The 13,007-nt window shown below is 37.9% G+C and overlaps 2 protein-coding genes across 2 annotated transcripts in view; both read left to right on the top strand.

The window, feature by feature from the left end:
- The first annotated feature begins 1,630 nt into the window (after positions 1-1,630).
- meox2a (mesenchyme homeobox 2a) lies at positions 1,631-10,576 on the top strand. The gene is made up of 3 exons (XM_053647726.1): positions 1,631-2,521; positions 7,351-7,523; positions 9,577-10,576. The coding sequence occupies exons 1-3, from the start codon at positions 2,014-2,016 to the stop codon at positions 9,793-9,795; spliced, it is 900 nt and encodes a 299-aa protein (XP_053503701.1). The 5' UTR covers positions 1,631-2,013; the 3' UTR covers positions 9,796-10,576.
- Positions 10,577-12,126: 1,550 nt separating this feature from the next.
- Positions 12,127-13,007, top strand: part of agmo (alkylglycerol monooxygenase) — a 49,145-nt gene continuing 48,264 nt past the window's right edge. The window contains exon 1 of the mRNA XM_053647173.1: positions 12,127-12,909. Coding sequence (XP_053503148.1) covers positions 12,778-12,909 — 132 coding nt within the window. The 5' untranslated portion in view covers positions 12,127-12,777. The remainder of the gene's footprint in view (positions 12,910-13,007) is intronic.

Consider the following 13,007-nt stretch of genomic DNA (forward strand, 5'->3'; position numbering starts at 1 on the left):
GTTTATTTATTTATGAGCATTTATTTTTAAAATAAATAATAATAATCAATTAAAAATAATGACATTTTTTATTAGTTTTTATAGACAGTTCATTAAATTAAAATCCACAATTCATGAAATAAATCATGTGTGAAGATAATTAGAACATGTGGAAATAAAAACATGTTAACTACTTGTGAAAAATGTAAGTGCGTAAAAACAACCACGTGTAAATTTCATGCCATTATTCATTAATTATTCATTATTCTATGAAGTGAGGCTGTGTCTGGTCTGATTTCACTAAGTAAGACTTAGTGTCTGGGTTTGAAACTCTTTCAAAGAAATAAAAGACAAAAGGTTAAAGGGATTGGAAGCTCGGTTGTGCAGCAGGTAGCGCTGCCGTTTCATAGACCGAGGGTTACCTGCTCAATCCTGAGCTTGGGGTACTGTCTGTGTGGAGGTCCTGTGGAGGTTCTCTGTGTGTCTGGGTTTCTTCCAGCATCTCTGTTTTTCTCTGTTTGCCCTTATGTGTGAATGCGTGTGTGTGTGTGTGTGTGTGTGTGTGTGTGTGTGTGTGTGTGTGTGTGTGTGTGTGTGTGTGTGTATAGCGCCCTGTTATGGCCTGCCGTCCCATCCAGGGTGTATTTCTGCCTCATGCTTCTGGGTACCAATCTGTCCCTGACCAGGATAAAGAAAGTGACTTACTTAAAGTTAGTGAGTGAGGTTAAAGGTTATTGAAATGACACATACTGTATTAAATAATAGTCAGCACTAAAATATGTTTTTGCAGCTGAGTCAGAACTTTTGAACACTGTTACTGTTTTGTTAACTGTTAATGCTTTCTGAGGCTTGACTCCTTTATTACACATGCATTCATCATTAAAGGAAAAATATTGTGGATAAAATGCCTGGTTAGTCACACAAGGGGGGAAATATGCCAGTGTATATTTCACACTTCCAACTGATTCACAAACTGATTCTCTAACAAACGCCTTTAAATGAACCTTTTGGTTGAATATTTTAATCTACACTGCTGAAAAACCCATTTTTGTAAAATGGCAGATTCAAGACTGGTACTGACTATAGTAGTAATCATATACTGTAGAATGTATGGATAGTAGAAAAGAGCGTATAGAAATAAAGAAGAACATGTAAAACAATTTTGGGGTTAAATTCCAGTGGTTTTTATTATTTTCTGCAGATCCTTTTCCAAAACCAGTTGCATGCACAGTCATCACCGGAGGTGTAGATTGCTTGAATAACTGTCTTTAACACTTTATGGTGAATATTTACAGTCAGCAGTACTTCAGCAATAATCCCCTGCTGTGTAAATCATCTCTATAGCGAGGAAAGAGGGTACGGAATATTGCCAAACTGAGTGTTAACACTCATGCTTTCCTTCTGGCTTTCATGTCCTCTTCTACTTCTCTCCTGTTCTGAAATAATAGCTAAAGAATACAAGGACAAAGAGAGGGCACTACAGGTCAAAATCACAAGGTTGGAGATGAACTTCCTGAGTTGTGGCTGTACATTTATCTAGCTGTATATTATACTGGGTCTGTCATGTGGATGTGGTCAGTAGTGGCAGCGTGGGTTTTCTGACCCAGCCTCCCTCTCACATTACAGCTCTATTTATAACACCCCCCCTTGCATGGGCTCCCCGCCCAGCCTGCATCTGGAAGCCCCAGCCCAAATCATAGCCCCAACTCTGAGCAATGGCAGGAAGCTCCTACCACTCCCATCTCCTCTGCACTCTCCTCCAGGCCGTCATCTGAGCTCCTGCTCCTGCTCAGCTCAGCTGCTGCTGCTGTTTATTCAACGCCGCCTGGCAGCTCGCGCCCGCCGCACGCTCTGGATTATCACACACACATGGGCGTGCTTAGATGCACACACACACACACATGCACACACATGTACATATACTTCTTGAGCTTTTTTCCAGGACATCTTTTATGAAGGAGTGGGAATTGGTTTATTAATTTTTGACGTTTGCTGTGTTTGTTGTGCGGAGATAAAGTTCATTTTTCGCTTGCGATGGATCACACACTTTTTGGCTGCCTGCGTGGCCCCCACACTCCTCCTCAGGCCCTGCACCCGGCCTTCGCCCTGCACAGCCGCTCTGAGCACCTTTCGGCCTACCCTGACCTCTCATCCTCTTCCTCGTCCTCCTCTCCCTCTTGTGTGGTCAGCTGTTACCCGGGCGAGGATGGGCTCTTCGGAGGGCATGGGCACCAGCGTGGACTCCAAATTACCCAGCAACATCACCCTGTAACACCCCAACCACAGCAAGGCAGCTGGCACATACCCCAAATGTCCAGTGTGTCAAATAGCAATGTGCGCTTAGGCCTGGGAATGGCAGGGACGGACTCGGGCTCCTCAGATATGGCACCTGGTGGCCCGAGTCTCTGTGCCAGTACACCCAGTCTTGGTGGAGCTGTGCCCTCAGGGGTCTCCTGTCTGCCTGGTGGCGACTTTGGGCGTCATACGCTGTCTCCAGCAGAGGCAGAGAAGAGGAACGGAAAAAGAAGGAGTGATAGTTCAGGTATGAGACTGCATGAAGTCAGACTGTAAAACATTTAGCATAGTGTATATTAAAATATTAATTTTAATGATTGTGAAATGCTCAAAATTACACTATATACTCAGTACTGCTAAAATGTTATTATTTATGAATATATATATATATATATATATATATATATATATATATATATATATATATATATATATATATATAACTACTTTTTACATACGCAAATGTTTATCATAAAAAGAAACACAGGATTGGAAGCTTTTCCCTTTGTTACCTTTCCTTTCATGACTCAGTGGCTATTAACACATTGTAGCAGGCTGTGGGATTATTCAGAGTCGGTTCTGTAGTAACGTTTTTGGAAAATTAGTCTCCTGCTGCTCGGAAATGTGGAGCTGTATTTTTGCGAAAGAGACTTTTGTAGGTGTTGGCTGACACGCACAGAAGCAATTATTTTGACTAGAGCCAGGAGCAAAGGCCAGTCTATAACTCTGTGTGGGCATTCGACTGTTCGTATGTTTCACTTTACACACCATCTGTTTCGTCTCTGCGCTTTTTAGGGAGCAGAAAATTAGGCATACTATAAAAAAATTAAAATAAAATAAAAAATCACAGATAATCAGGGATTTCAAGGATTGCAAAGGAGAGAACAGCAGCACCTATAGAGAGATGAGAGAGGGTAGACTCAGAGTATGCAAAGTATTATCTAGATTTTTAAATTTTTTTATTTTATTTTGTGATGTCAGAATGGGAGAAGTAGAAAATATATTTAAGGTGCTTAGAGAAAATATCTATAAAAAAGTTAAGTAGTATCTAATAGGCTTTAATGTCACATATTTCAGTTGTAATTTTTTTCTCACATATTATTATTATTATTATTATTATAAAACAAAATATTTGAGCATTTATTTATTTATCTATTTATTTAGTTATTTTAGCATTTATTTCAGCAGTAAGTATGCGTCGAGTAGTTAATTTACAATGTTATTAATAGGACGTTAGGGCTTTTACATTCTTTTTTTTTTCAGCTCATAAGCCCCACCGAATGAAATGAAACAGCAGGTGTTTTCAGTAACAGTAAATTGTGATTACTGTTTATGTCAATCTGAAAATCGATACATAGAGCTAATATACATTACTAACATTTGAAACAGAGCAAATATGCATTAGAAACACTATTTGTACAGGCACAAAATGTAAGATTTAGACTTAAAAGACTTTTCTTTTAAATGAATCCACAACTCCTTTATGCTTAATGTCAATTATAATATGCAGTCTAAAATACACATAGAAATTTTAGCATAAAATATCAGTGTCTAGCTTGGACCTAATCTTTATTGATTGACAATATCCAACAATTTCCCTAATCTTCCTAAAATAATCATTTGACCAGTGGAGGTAATTTCCTTGCTACTAACCGAGCATATATGTCGATTTAAGTCTATGTAAATTCCATTTTATGTGAAGGACAGTCGTAAAAAAGCATTTCACTACACGTCGCACTATGTATGGTTGCGTGTGTGACAAATAAAATTTTTATTTGAATTTGTATGTATATATATATATATATATATATATATATATATATATATATATATATATATATATATATATACAGAGTATACTGTACATGTTTATTTGTATATCTAAGTCATAATAATTTCCTTTGGATTGATATATAATAACTAACTCTTCTGCGTTTATGGAACAAGTGCTCTTCTGGCCCTTTGTAGGTTTAATTAGGCATGCTGTACATAAACTGGCTGTAGGTGGAAGGACTCTAGTGAGCATTGATTGAGATTTCCCCTCTGAAATGACCTTCTTTGCTCTCCTGTAGTTCAGCATGTAGTACTGCAGAATTATTTGTGACAAATGGCTGCTCACATTATCAACTGTGATTTTCTGCTGCTTCTAATAGGACTCTGGGGAACTATATGTAGATTATGAGCACAACTGCATTTCTAATACTCACTATTCAATTCAAAGATGTGACAGCAGTCTAATTAAGATCACATCCAATTTAGATGCTGGGAACTATGTAATGCTTCACTTTCAATTCCTAGAAAATGCTTAAGTATTTTCATTGGTGGTTCACTTATATAATTTGACCTATAGAATTACACTTTATGAAGTCTAATGTCTTGAAGAAAAGTGCCTTAAATCAATTAAGATACTGCATTAATTTTTTGTGACTGAGTTTCATCTTCTATATGTGAGTTTATTCATTAAGACAGTCCAAAGAAAACAACAGCAAACTCCAATATTTTTCTTGTGGAGCTGTAATGGTTGGCTTGTCACTTTCACTCAGTAACACTACTGACCTCTTGTTTTTTAAAAACTGGGCCTTAACCCAGCCCCCAACCCCCTCACTCTCTCGCTTAGATTTTCAATATAAGGTGAAACCTTTTTTTTTGGCATCATGTATGTTTATTTATTCTGGTCACTTTTAAGCAAGTTTTGGGATTTTTCATAGACATATTTTATATTTTAATTTTATTTGTATTTATTATTATTATTATTATTATTATTATTATTATTATTATTATTATTATCATTTATTTATTTATTTACAAAAGAATACTTTATATTGTTTGTGCTGATATCTGCATACTATCATTTGCTAACTATAGACAAGAATAAACTGGAATAACTAAAATGTGACTTGGATATAACATGTAAAGCTTCCTACATGCTGAAAAGTAATTATGATCCATTCTGGCTGGGGGATAAATAAAAAAATAAATGATTTAAGGCTTGTACAAGCGAGTTTGTACTCAATGTCACCATATTATTAGGCCAGATAAACTATTTCCACATTGGGACATCTGGATGCATACTACAGTGTCAGAATTTCTTTAATAAATCTTTACTTCTTCACAACGGAATTCAGTGCTGGGCAGCTGATCCATATACAACACTAAACTAAAACAAATCTGGAAACAAATGACTATTTGACACATTTGTTTTCAGTTAACGTCTTGTATCTGAAATCAATCTCAGTAATAATGACACTTTGTGATGTAATTAATGACAAATAAATGATAAATCATTTCTAACTAATGTAGTGCAGAGAACTTCAAAAATCATCCAGACACGCAGACTGTCACAGCAAAAACACTGCATTTTTTTTCCAGCGCTGCTTGTGTTTTTGAAGTGAGATGAAAGTTAAGGCGCAGACCTAATTGCTGCGGTGTAGCCGCTGTATCGTAAAGCTGGGGAAAAGTTGCTTTAAGTTGTGGAGCTGTTCGCAAACAACTTCACATGTTAGTCTTTCTTCTTCCACAATGGCTGTGTTTAGCCCACAGTAACTGGCTTTCTCCAGGCCTCAATCAGAGGCAAACACAGCCAGACGCCCAGCAGCCAACGAAGTCCTTCTAAAATTACAGACCACTCCGAGCGCTTACAGAGGTCACAGAGAAATGTGACTGATGAAATGGGCCGTGCAGAATGGAAATGGTGTAAGAAATCAGTAGTTCCACAGTAGACTTTGCCGGATCTCTGTAGTAAGCCTGTAAAGTGCACTTCTGGCAGTCTTTTTCATAATTTCATGACCTTTGTCTGTCTAATTAGTTAGTTTCTGCTATAAGAAGAATGTGATCTTATTTGTTTGTTTGTTTGTTTGTTTATTGTTTTTTAGTACAAACATACAAAGGTGGTTGGATTTTGTTCAGTTTCATACATACTGTATAACATATTTTAAAAACTAACTTTTTCTACAAAATGAATAGTGCAAATTGCTCTGATTTTTAAATATAAATAACTAATGATTTTATACTGGACAAAAGCACATTTCCCCAATCTTCATAAACTTTTTTTTTTTTTTTTTAAATTGCACACTTTCACCATCTAGCCAAACGCAATAGGAAGTGCTGTTCACCCCAAAATAGTGTATATTTGAAATCAGTTCCTTTTGGAAATATGTGTGTGTTGAAATAGTAGAGTTGTTCCCATGGCTTGTGGATGGGGCCTCGTTAAAGTGGGCTCTATTTACAGCTGGGTTTAGGATTGCCAGTTGGATTAGCACAGACCGGAGGTTTTGTTGCCTTGATGTGCAATTTGCCACTGAGGCATAGCCTTAAAAACATACCGCAAGATCTAGTCATGAGAAGGACAAACAGTTCTCTGTTTCTACCAATAAAACAAACACCAAGAACTGAATTTCTTCATTGCGGTGTAAAAACAGCAGAGGTCAAAATTTCTTGGGACGACTTTTCGTCTTTCGCTCCGAGTTTTCCAGTCCAACGTTTGTCATAAGTACTAACTCAATAGCCAAATAATATAGAAGCTTAAAGCTTAAATGGTAATTCCACATATACATATGGGAGAGTGAAATGTAACAAAGAGAGAACGACAGAGACATTAACACAACTGAAATTTATTATAGCTTGTGAGTCATATAGGGAAGAAGCCTGTAAAATGTTGAGGTAAATAAAGTAAAGAACCATATTTTTACACGTTATCCAGACTTGTTTTATTCCATATTAAAACTTTAAAGGTCCCTAAATTCATTAAGAGGAAGACAAATGAACTCCACATTGGAAAAGGCTTTTGTTAAGAGTGAACACATTGTGAGAGGTCCAGCAGCCAGAATATGAACCATCACCATCGAGAACGTCAGTGCTATAAAACACTGCAGTGCTTGCCCTACTTTTATTAACGATGGCATTTTATGTCAACCACAATGTCACAAGGCAGAAATCCCTTTTTACACCAGTTTCTGAGAAGGTATTAATGCCTTGTGATATGGAAATGGAAACTCTATAGTCATTTAGCATCACTTGGAAATTCTGGTTTTTATATATCAAGTGGAAATATTTTTCTTCTCTTTTGCTTCTCTCCAGAGTCCCAGGATGGAAATTACAAATCGGACACAAGTAGCAAGCCCCGGAAGGAAAGGACCGCCTTCACTAAAGAACAGATCCGGGAGCTTGAGGCAGAATTCGCCCATCACAACTATTTGACCCGACTGAGGCGTTATGAAATAGCGGTAAACTTGGACCTTACGGAAAGGCAGGTATGACAACATGCAACCTCAAGCCTGAACATTCAGCATTCTGTCTAAAACTAAAGTGTTGGATTTAGTATTCAGTTTGCGTGCTTCTCCATGCTGCTGTATCTATGGACAGATATTATCACGGGGACTATCATATTCCAGATGTTTCAGCAAGGTCCCTTCATCAGGCTATAGTGAAGAAATGGAGGCAGGCTAAGGATATGCTCGTGTAGTTAGGCACTTCCTGCACAATCTCCCAAATTGTTCTGCGTAGGAAGACCTTCTGTGTAGCCAAATAAATATCGTGGGACAGTCTAATTGGTGTGAGGGAAACTGAGATATCCGAAAAGATCTGATCAAATATCATGGTTCTGAATCATTTAAACACTGATAGCTTCATTGTGCAAAACATTCAGAATTTAAACCCAGTCCCAATTATCCTTCCTTATCAAACATTAATGAATAAATCTTAAAGAAAAAAAAAAAAAACCTCTCTCCAAGTCTCAACGGCTCTTTAGCACAGCTCGTAGTGAGGGTTTGACATCTGAAGTCTCAGATTTAGGCACTTTTTCTGGGGTCACATTCCCTCAGCATAACATTAACCTTGCCACACGACGGAGTAAGCAAACCCCTTCTTGCTATGTGATCCCTGTGTGAACCAGCAACTACTGAAGTAGGCCATGAAATCTCTGGACAATTATCACTGTACTGCAGCCACTGAGGCTGAAGCTACTAATTACATAATAATAACAGCAAAATTAGTAATAATACCATGCGTTAGTCATAATATCTTTAAATATAATTGTAACAGCTAGTGTCCTAGCTTACTCAGATTACATTTTTGGAAGGACTGACTGCCTGATAGGATACTAAGAAGACGTAATAAGTACTCAAACCTGTCAGGAGTGACGTGGAGAGCTCTCCGTGCTGTGGGCAAAAGTGCAAAGCTTGCAGATGTATTTTAAGAACAGTCGTGACAGCAAGGGCCACAAGTGGCAAATCATATGGCAAGTTTTATCACAAGGAATACACACACCATTAACCCCAATGTTACCAAGATTATGTTTGATTCTAAAATATGTCATCAAAACAGCTAGGTTTGTTTTGTCTGTTAGCTTAGTATTTGCCTAAAGGAGACAAAACATCCCTCAACAGTGATCAATATTGAATGTTCTCATTTGGGTTTATTTGTGAAAACTGTCTGAGGAACCCATTAGGATCAATAGCACTGCATTTGCTGCCCAGGAGCAAACACCAACATTTGCGAAGTAGGATGACAGCCACATCACATGACTCATTTCATCCGCATCATGACCCACCAAAAATAAATTTTAGCACAGTCTGATCCGGCCCCTAGGCACCAACGTTCATGACCAGTGAAGCCTCCTTCACATAGTGGTGGCCATTTAAGAAACTGCTTACTCATCATCCCCGGAAATGTAAATGATTGCCCCCACTTGTCAAGAAAGGAAATAAGGGAAGCATTTGATACAACTGAACAGATGCACGCTGACAATTTATTATCGCTAATATGGAAACAGTCCATTTTGGGTAAGGTAGTACCTTACCAAGTGAGCCCCAACTGACCAGGGGCATCCATGAAAGTCTATTGAGATGACTTACATTGTCTCACATAAATATAATGTCCAACTTGGTATGCTAAATATTGTGTTTTTGGTCCATCTTTGCTGAAATGTCTAGACCCACACCAGTCACTGCCTAAATCTAGACGTCTAGCAGAAAGATCATTTTCAAGTCTTAGTCTTTTACTCTCACTGTTGTTTGTTTAAATAGCTTTAACAGACCACATTAGCAAATTTTGCATATCAACCTGCAGAAATAAATAGCACATACTCATGTGACCATGTTAAATAAGCAACTGTCCACTGACCAAATGTTACTAGCTTACTTGTGGTTGGTGAGTCATGGATGTTGTGTAGATAGCTCATACAGTACTATGCCAAAATGAAAACTCATCAGCAAACCATATGGCACAGCACACTGTTCAGCATTCACTCCTAGAATTTACTGAGTCTGGTGTGTATTTTCAGAGTTGTTTTTTTCCCCTCTCCAGGTGAAAGTATGGTTTCAGAACAGACGGATGAAGTGGAAGCGAGTGAAGGGTGGACAGCAGGGGGTGGTGGCAAGGGAGAAGGAACTGGTGCATGTGAAAAAGGGGACTTTGCTGCCTTCGGAGTTTTCAGGCATCGTCGGACTCCACCACAGAGCAGACTCACTGATTAACGAGGACAGCCATGATAGCGATCAGAGCTCTGAGCATGCTCAATTATGATATGAAGATGATGCCCCTGAAATGCAAAACTGGGGTCCTATCATACCCTAGTGCTATCACAGTTGCTATTTATGAAGAGGAGCCGCATATTGGGTCAGCAGTCCAGGACCTTTAATCTCCATTGGCTTCATTACAAACCACAACTGGAAGACCTAGAGGAGTAGAGGGAATGTCCCTATAAGGATTTTTGGTAGCTGATAGCTGAATGACAGTGCTCAAAATACATGCACATATGTACAAAGGACTGACATTTTTTTTTTTTAAAACAGACTTATGATTATGTAAAATATGTGCATGTGCTTTACTAAGAAAATCAACAACAAGAACAACAAAGTTCCTTGCTGTAAATGAACAGTTAAACAGTTTACAAGTGAAATATTGTAAGAGTTGGGAAGTATAAATACGTTACATGCCTACAGGGTTTCATTAAAAAAGGAATGTGGGACTTGTCAGTGTTAAAATGTTATTTCTAATTTGGTCAAAATGTTGAACATTCCATAAAACATGCCTTGTGTTACAAAGTGGGTCTATGCTTTGGTTTAAACCATCATTAATTTGTTTATACTGTATATTCGACAAGTCTCAATGTATACAAAATTAGGATTCAATCCAGATTGTGGAAGAAGTAAAAAAAAAACAAAAAAACAAAAAAAACGTTTATTTTAACTTTTAAATTTGTGTAAATATCAGTATGACTATTTTCTTACCACCCATCTCACATCTGCTATTTTCATCATAAATAAAAATGTTGTTGGCTTTTTTTTTCAGTCTGTAGTTTTGTCTGCAAACTTGGCCTAAACCATGATCAACAGCAAATGGATTTTGACTGCTTTGTGTGATCCTGTCTGTGCCTCATCATGGCTAATATATGCCAGGACGGAGAGTGTGGCTAACATGAATAAATCATTGAGGAAGCAGCAGTGCACTAGCTCTAGAGAGAATGCTAAACTCAGTGTCTCCGCTAGGCAGGGTCAGGACTTCTGCCAGAGGCCTAAAAGGAAGTGTGCAAATGGATCATATTCTATTACAAAAGTGCATTTCAGATATTGTTATGGGATCCAACTTGTCTCGCCACAATGTGAGCATGCATCCTAATTTGTAAAGAAAATCACAGTATCTAAACACAGGTTCGCCCACCAAGACATTGAATCGAGCGCGTCGGCCACAAGAACCACATGGATGTTTGGTGGTTTAGTTTCAATTAGCAGAAACTAAAAAAAATAAAATAAACAGAGAAGAAGAAAAGAAGAAAAATAAACAGTAAAGGCAAAGTGTGAAGGAAGTATCGCATGGAGCACTGCATAGATGCAAACAGTGAAGATTAAAACTGTATGGCTGTATAACTACTTATCAGCATGTTGGTCAATTCAAAATGTATCATTTAGGTTTGAGCTGTGGTACACTGTGCACTTTATGGCATGATTTTAGTCCTGTAACCCAGTCTTTTTTGTTTTGAGGAAGCGTTCCTTTAACCGGAAAAGTAATATTGTAAAAATGGTCTGAGCCAAAAAACAGGCCTACTCACTTAATGCTTCTCCGAAATGTGCCGAGATGTTCCTGCTGACGTGAATGAGGTACCTTAACAGGATATGCATTCTTTTTGTGACCTTGGGGACATGACCAGTGATGAGGTAATGACTCCAAATGGCCTTTTACTGTAGTTCTTGATTTTAGTGCACAATATAGTTGAAAAATAAATGATACTGCTTTCAAATTTTTTTCTTAAATGTTACGTTAGAAGTTATTTTAATTGAGTTCAACAGGTAATTCATTAACTTAACTTAATTTCATTTCATTTATGAAATAATATAAAAGGTCTCATGCAATGTATAATACTTGCAAATTCTGACACATAAGAATATAGACTGATTTATTACTAGAGTTTTTTGTTTTTATTTAATAACTCACTCACCTCTCTTGTTTTTCCTTTCTAGAATGTAACTGTGAATTGTCATACACTCTGTGTGTCGTGTGTGTGTGTGTGTGTGTGTGTTTGTGTGTGTGTGTGTGTGTGTGTGTCACACAAATCAGGTGAAACCAGAACAAAAAGAGCAGAAAGAAAATTGTTGGATATGAGGTAAAATCTGTCCAAATCAATTGGACTCCTGGAGTTTGTCAATATTCAGGACAGGGCGGTGGTAGTGGTAGCTCAGTTAGACTACTGGAGGAAGGTCATGAGTTAAAATCCCAGTACTACCAAGCTGCCACTGCTGGGCCCTTGTGAAAGGCCCTTAACCCTCAACTGCTCTGGATAAGGGTATCTGCCAAATACCATACATGTAAATTACATTCATGGTAGAGCTCATAGTTGGTCTATTGTTCTAGAACTACCGTCTTAACTGCTGAGCCACCACTGCCCACGTTTTCTTTTGTTCTACTGATGTGATTACAGTGGAGATCATCAACAGCTATCAACGACTATTAAAGTTATTATAGTTATAGTTGTATAGTATTTAGTTATAGTTCTAAGCTAAAAAAAAATGCCACTATTAAGATTTAGATGTTTAAGAAGTTAACTAATTTTATATACAGCAATTTAAAAACAACTAGAAAAGTTGCTAAGGTGTTAATAGGATCTGATACAAATGGTTTTGAATTGACATTATTCTTAGCCAGTGTTTGATGTTATAGTTTCTTTTCTTTTTTCTTTTCTTTTTTTTTACAGCCTGTCATAAATGATGCATATGCACTTTATGTAGGCCATCTGGAGTTACGCAATTCTTGTATAATATTAATCTTTTAAGAAGCGGAAGTTCAGATAGCAGAGTTCAATGTCAGAGTTACTTCTGATCCGTGTGTCCTTGAATATCTTGATAAACATGAGGATTTGATCACATCCTATCTCTCAGAGTCGCACTGCAAACATTCCCCCCGGAGGACAAAAGTCAGCTCGGTGTTTGTGAACACAGCAGCAGCTCACACTCACACACACACACACACACACACACACACACACACACACACACACACTGAAAACACAGCATGGCACAGGTGGAGGACATGGACGACACCATTGTGTCCTTCTCTCAGGGGACTCGCATGCTCTTCTACCTCATGTCCCCCAACGAGACGTTGTTTGCGGAAGTAGAGCAGGTTCCGCAATATGTCAAACAGGTAGGTTAAGTTTTCATACTACAACACCGGCTTGCACGCACGAATGCCATCGCCTTCTGCAGTATAAGGCCATTCTACCAGTTTCTTAAACTTTTTAT

Source organism: Ictalurus furcatus, chromosome 17 (assembly GCF_023375685.1).
Source record: "Ictalurus furcatus strain D&B chromosome 17, Billie_1.0, whole genome shotgun sequence".
NCBI classification, from domain to species: domain Eukaryota; kingdom Metazoa; phylum Chordata; class Actinopteri; order Siluriformes; family Ictaluridae; genus Ictalurus; species Ictalurus furcatus.